Here is a 7,262-nt window from a genome sequence, read left to right on the forward strand (position 1 = left end):
AAACACAAAACCATGGTTTGTCTTATTTTACTTTACTTTAGAGCACAAATATTTCTTAAATTTTTACAATAAAAAACTTTAATATTCATAATTAAACTACTGAATGCTTTAAAAAAAATCCAACCACTTTTTGGGAACAGAGATAAGATCTTAGAAAACTATTAATTTTTCACCAAGTTCAGGCAATTCCTTAGTTAACTGTGAGAGGAGAAAGGAAGCTTATTATACTTCTATAATCGTGTAATATTAATTAATATTTATTACCTGGAGTAACAAAACCAGGTAGTAGGAAAGGGAAAAAAAGAAAAGGTGGAGAGAAAGCAATACTCTTATAAATACTGCAAACAGAAGGCAAACAAAAACCTACTACTCAAGCTGAGGTGTTTTTCTTTTTCAAGTCCCATGTACTGAAGTGGTAGCCAACTCCTGGTGGTGCCTCAGGACGTTGCTTAGGAATTTTCTTCCTCCTCAGAGGAAGAGTCACTGATATCTGCTCCTCCAATTTCAATTCTAATTCCTCTCCAATTTGTCTGTGTCATACGATTCATGAGGAACCAAAGCACGTGGTTGTCAAAAAGGTAAGTGTGGTGTAAGCTAAGACTATCTCGTTTCTGCTTATTAAGTACATTTTTTTTAACCCAGTAAGCTTTGTGGAAGATTTAGCTACGGGTGCCCAAATCTTGACCTCCTGGTCTAGGCCACTGGATGCCAGCACAGATAGGTAAGGATGAGGATCAATACAGTTTATTGTTCCTCCTTCATCTGCCTCCAAGAACTGAACTATCTGGCAGGACGATTTTTCCCAGATGAAGATGTGCCCGCAATCACTACCTCTCATCACAAATTCACTTCTGGGGCCATAGAAATTTACCCCTTTCACTGTGGCATTATTTCTGTGTCCTTTATATCTCTTAACATATTCAGCTCCATTGCTATCAGAAGAGTTGAAGATGTAAATATCTTCATCATTATAGCTAGCCAGGAGCTCTGTGCCATCATAACTGTACATCACAGAGGTGATATATGCTGGATAATTACAGCTTCGAAGGTGAAGAGGGCAGAATTTTTTGAAAACTCCATTGTTGACATTCTCATCAATTTTCCTTTTTTCATAAATTCCTACAAACTGATCTTGGCCACCTACGGCAAACTGGTAGAAACTGGAAAGATTCACAAAGACCGTATAGAGTCCCACTTTCTTATCATATTCTTTGGTTACCACCACTTTTGAAGCTGGGTGGGTTTGTCTGAGGTCAGTATTGAAAACAACTGCATCTTCACCTGAAGTTAAGAATCTGAAAGGGGAGTCTGGCTCCAAAGCCAATCTATGAGATGCTGACTCATGCTTCACCAAACGTTTAGTCATCTGGGTGCCTGGCAGAGCAGACAACTGTGCAATGCGTACCTGCCCATCACGGCCACACAAGGCCAAGACAGCATCATTACAATTAGGAAGGAATTTAGCCTGTAAGATATTACTTTTGTGGCCACTACCAAAGTTCAGTACTGGTTGCTCATGAAGCCAGTCCCACAGGTACACTTTTAGGTCATCACTGCCACTAGCCAGCAAGGTGCCATGTTGGTTAAAATGCACAGTGTTGACACATCTGGTATGGCCTTGATAAATATAGTGTATCGAGAAACGCTGCACAAATACTCTTGCCCCACAGGCCTCATACACAAAGCGGGCACTTGAACCGAGCTGTCTATCGCGAAGGGCATTAAGGACTTTCCATCGAGGTCTCGGGAGAGGAGATGTCTCTAAGGTCATCCATTGATCTAGTAAACTATCAATATGACATTGTTCACTGCTGTCCTCAATGGGCTGTTCATGTACTTCAGACCCTTCATCCATCTCATCCAGAACCTCACCAGCCTCCAACTCATGGTGGCGGAACTGGCTTTCCAGGCCCTGCTCTTCCACCACCTCACCGGCCTCCAACTCTAGGTGGCTGGACAAGCTTTCCACATGGCTGATAAAATTGTCAGAGTCCCCCAAGTCAGGACAGTTGGAGTCATTGTCATCATTGTGATCGTCATCATCTTCATCACCGTTGTAACCCGGGAAACTGTTTCCAGAATTTTCAGGGTCAGTACCTCCAGAAACACTGCTATCTCTGGTGCCAGCAACATTGCTGCTTGGTGTCGGACTAATTTCTGGACCCTTGGTTTTGGTATCAGAAACTGTCTCTGTATCCACCAGGGCACCAGAAGTCTCACCCGAGCAGCTGAGCAGGCTTTTGTTCTCAGAGTTCTCTGCGGCGGCATCTGAGTTGGCCTTTTGGGACATTTTGAACAATTTTTGCGGTAGTGGGTGTGAATTGAAGAAATCAGCAACCACTAGGACTTCAGGAAGGCCGTCAGGCTCACAGTCCACTGCAACAAGCTCAAGAGAAGTGGCGACAGACCGACAGACCAGAGAAGCAAGAAGCAGCAAGCACACCACGATGTCGCAGATAAAATGGGAGATCAACAAAATGGGAGAACGGAAACAGCTTCCTGACATAATTGATGTGCATTACGGTAACTGGTGAGGTTCAGAAAGCTTCGAAGAGTATCTCACCTACCTTGATATCTTAGGGCAGATTGTTTTTGTTTCTTTCTTCTTTTCTTTCTTTCCTTTCTTTTCTTTTCTTTTCCTTTTTTTTTTTTTTTTTTTTTTTTTTTTTGCAGTTTAAGAGCTCTGCTTGGACAGAGATGAGGCTGCTCCATGTGCTGCTTACTATTTCTTTTGTCTTTTCTTTTTTTTTTCTAAATTAAATTCACGTGTGAAGAGTGGACGGAGAGTATGTACAGTAGGATGACAATTGAGGGAGTCCAGTTCTTGTGTGAGTTAAGGAGATTGATCTCATATTGTCAGGATTGGCTGCAAGCACCTTTACCGGCTGTATCATCTTTTAGCAGACACAAAAGTCTTTTGAATATTGCAGTTTGGTGTACTTGTAGAAATAGACTTAGTAGTGAGCTATCAGTGAAAAGCGATCCTCTCTAAGCTAAATAGTTTCATAAATCTCTCAGTACTTTGTTTGAAGTAAATGTTCAGTATTAAATGAAAATAAAAGCTAGAGCAATTAAAAGGTCAATTAAAAACTCCATAGCTCATAATTTTGTAACATGTAAGAAACTTAAAAATTCAAAGATTTTGAGAAAACCTTGAAAACATTTATCTGGAAAATTTGTATAGGGCTTAGCAGAAAATAACAGTGTAGCTAATTGATTTTCAAATAAGCACTTTTTAGTTTGAGTAGATCTTAGATTCTATATTAGACATAATTTCCCACAGAAATTTTCACTGTTTAACTGAAATTCAAGATTAGCTTGTCTCCTGTATTTCTTTCAGGATCCCTTAGTGAGCAAAACTTAGTGCCCTCCATATAAATAAGGTTGAAATTGAAAGGTTTTTGCACCGTGATAGGTCTCTGCCAAAGCAACAATCCAAATCAGACCAAATCAAACCGATTAGAATAAGCCCCGGTTTAATGACTAAAACATTCCCGGGTGATTCTCCGGACCCCCAGGAAGCAGACGAGGATGAGAGACCGGAAAACCACATGTCTGTATTCTGGGATGCAGCTTAAATACCCTATGCGAGTGGTCTTGAGCATCTCTGGGGAGGAGCCATGTTTAGCGGGCTTTAAGGGGTGGTTTTGGGGAAAGAGACGGTGAAGGGGACTTGAGGTGGATCTTCCACCAGAACATTCCAGATTCTTTGGGTATATTGATGCCAGGATGCCAGGGTGCCAGGGGCTGAGATGGAGCTTCCACCAGAACAGAAATCAACTGATGAGTTTAAAGTGGACATGGACATAAATAACTGATCTAACAATTGTTGATAGAACAACATCCTCTTTCTTTTTCATCAGAAACTTTATACACATATTTTTTAGAGCCCATTTAATTTAAGGCACTTATGGAGCACCAACCTAATTTTATGAAGAAAACTTGATATTGTAGAACTACCACAATCTTTTCTACAGTCTTCAAAATGTATAGGAGTCTTCTATAGAGTGTTAGAGGAAAGGAGAACAGCTGTGCAAAGATAGTTAATTGTTAACATGAGTTAGTTACCTTCAAATTTGAATGAATTACCACTAGGATAGTAAGACTATATTTTCTTTTTTGTGTTGAGGAGTGATGGTGTATAGGCATGTGCGTGCACACATGCATTTGAGTGTGCTTGCATATGTGTGCATGCTTGTGAAATCTGGAGGGTGATGCCTGGTATCTTACACTATTGTTTTCACCACTTTATATTTTTTCTTTATTTATTTTTTAAAATTTTTTTTTCAATTTACATACCAATCCCAGTCCTCCCCTCACCTTTTCCTACCCTCCTACCTCCCCTGATCCCATCCCTATCCACTCCTCAGAGAGGGTAAGGTCTCCCTTGGGGAGTCAACAAAGTCTGGCATACTAAGTTGAGGCAGGACCAAGGCCCTCACTGTGTCAAGGCTGAGCAAGGTATCCCACCTTAGAGAATGTGTTCCAAAAAGCCATTTCACATACCTGGGATAAGTTCTGGTCCCACTGTCAGGGGCTCTGCAAACAGATCTAGCCACATAACTGTCACCTGCATTCAGTGGGTCTAGTTTGGATCCATTCATGATCCCCAGCTGACAGGCCAGAGTCCATGAGCTCCTACCAGCTTGGGTCAGCTCTTTCTGTGGTTTTACCAATCATGATCTTGATTTTACTTGCTCCTGTGAGCCCTCCTCCCTCTTTTCAACTGAAGTCTAGGAGTTCAGCCCAGTGCTTAATTGTGAATCACTGCATCTGCTTCCATCAGTTACTGGATGTAGGTTCTATGATGACAATTAGGGTAGTCACTAATCTGCTTATAGGGGAAGGTAAGTTCAGCCATCCTCTCTATTATTGCTAGGAGTCTTAGATTGTGTCATCCTTGTGGGTTCCTGGGGATTTCCCTAGCACCAGGTTGTGGTGGTATAAATAAAGTTGCCTGGGGTCAGAGCTATTAGAGCCATAGCAAGTGCGTGGCAGTGGTGGTGTACGCCTTTAAGGGCCTGGAGGGCGGTACATGCAGGCAGTGACGAGGCAGTCACATGATTGGGTTTACAACCAATGAGAAGCCAGAACAAGGAGACTAGAGAGACAGACACAGGAAGTAGGGCTCCTTTTCGGAGAGCTCTCTGGGCTGAGGAGGATCCCTGAATCAGGAAGGGTGAGGCTCTTGGCTCTGACCTCTTGGCTTTCTTCTCTGAATTGGCTCTGTGTTTCTTGTCTGATAAGACCACTGAATTACATCTACATTTGGCGCCCAACGTGACAAGAATCCGTTAAAAACCGTTTAACTGCCAAGCTGGATTCACACCTCGGACACTAGGTGGCTGTTTTGAAATTCCCTAGGATTTGTACTGTTCTCCGAGGACTTAGTTATCCAATATTTTAAAGGAAACTATTTAACAGAGAAATTTTTTTCCACATTTAAAAAAAAATGGGTTTTCTGTGTTCATTGGAAGAAAATTGGGCTTTGTTTGCAATTTTAGACAGTCTAACAATGGAAAAGCTATATGAGAAGATTAATGTTGATAGAATTATGCATTTTATTACTATATTTATTCTTATTTTGCTATTTAAGAAGATGGTCAATTTGAGTGCCAGGGTGACAGCTTTAGAAAAATTTGATACACCTGTAAAAACTCAGACAGAAGAAACTAACAGTGAAGTTGCTTCAAGATTGGATCATATGGTTACAGAAAGAAAGCCTGTTTTCACACAGTCACCCTTGGTTTGTCCAGTAACCGTACAGCAGTTGCCTGATCAAATGACTACACAAAATATTTGGGCTCCAATCGAAATGTTAGATTTACGAAGGTTTAAGGAGGCAATAGTATCTTATGGCATGCATTCCCCATATGTAAAGCAAATGTTAAACTCTTGGTCAACATATAATAGGATTGTACCACAGGATTGGCGGGAGCTGGCACAAGCTGTTCTGGAACCCAGTCAAAGGCTTCAGTGGCTAACTTGGTTCAAGGATGAAGCTAAAAACATAGAAAAACAGTGGAGGGATAAAGGAATACAAGTCTGCCAGGATCAGCTTCTTGGAGAATGCCAATATGCTTCAGCACCAGCACAATGTTTATATGATGTCCAAACCTTAATTTTATGTCAAACAGCAGCCTTGAATGCATGGGACAGAGTTGAGGAACCAGGAAAAAAACTGAGTCATTTACAAAGGTTGTACAAGGCCCAAAAGAATCTTTCACAGATTTTTTACAAAGACTGGCTTCAGCAGTAAAGAGAATGGTCCCGGATTCAGAAGCTAGTAAGATAATAATTGAATCTTTGGCCTTTGAGAATGCGAATGCAGCATGCAAAACAATAATCAGGCCATTAAAGGCAAGATCTGCACCTTTGGAAGATTGGATTAGAGACACGGTTAATGTTGAAGCTCATGAGCATGATGATACGTGGGTAGGAGAAGCAATTTTAAGAGGTTTGAGGAATGTTAGATGTTTTGGATGTGGAAGGCAAGGACATTTGAAAAGGGACTGTAAACAGGTCATTCCTAGAAACAATGTTTCCTCAAGGAACAATGGCAACAGAAGGCCCCTTCCTTCTGGAGTATGCAGAAGGTGTGGTAAGGGAAAACACTGGACCAACGAATGTAGATCAACAAGGGACAGACAGGGTAATCCTTTGCCTCAGTCTTCGGGAAACTCCCGGAGGGGCCTCATGCAGGCCCCAATAGCAAATCCAGTTCAAACCTTTCCTGCAGTCACAGAGGAAACCCCTACTCAGAGCAATTAAATAACCAAATGCCTATTGGAATAAGTCATGCTGGTCAGGATGATGAAACAGAGAGAATAGAAAATTCAGGAGAAAACATAAAGAAAATTTTTTGGCAAACTTCTATTAATGAACAAAGACCAAAATTATCAATAAAAATAAATGATGTTTTGTTGTCTGGTCTGGTAGACAGAGGTGCAGACGTTACCATAATTGCACCAGAATTTTGGCATCCAACTTGGCCTCTTCAGGAGGTAAACGTTCAACTATTAGGTATTGGGACATTATCTCAGGTGAAACAGAGTGCAAGATGGCTCGAATGTATAGGTCCAGAAGGACAGAGAGGAAAATTGAAAATGAGACAACTGAAGAAAAGGGACAAATCATCTATCCCAGGAAACAGAGTGAAACGGCGTATGGTTTTCTGCAGAAAATCACAGCCAGGCCTAACATCAACTGAAGTCTCCAGGAAGAAGTTGGGGCCCCACATCAACAACAATTCCACGTGGACA

General features: G+C 41.4%; 1 protein-coding gene across 1 annotated transcript; it reads right to left on the reverse strand.

The window, feature by feature from the left end:
• Nucleotides 1-449: 449 nt before the first annotated feature.
• Nucleotides 450-2,506, reverse strand: LOC128116590 (DDB1- and CUL4-associated factor 8-like). Its single transcript, XM_052747969.1, is given in 2 exon segments — nucleotides 450-625; nucleotides 628-2,506. Coding segments are annotated over 2 exon segments (2,055 nt in total).
• Between the last annotated feature and the right edge of the window lie 4,756 nt (nucleotides 2,507-7,262).

Source organism: Peromyscus californicus, unplaced genomic scaffold (genome assembly GCF_007827085.1).
Source record: "Peromyscus californicus insignis strain IS unplaced genomic scaffold, ASM782708v3 Scaffold_10__1_contigs__length_136768540, whole genome shotgun sequence".
NCBI lineage: Eukaryota > Metazoa > Chordata > Mammalia > Rodentia > Cricetidae > Peromyscus > Peromyscus californicus.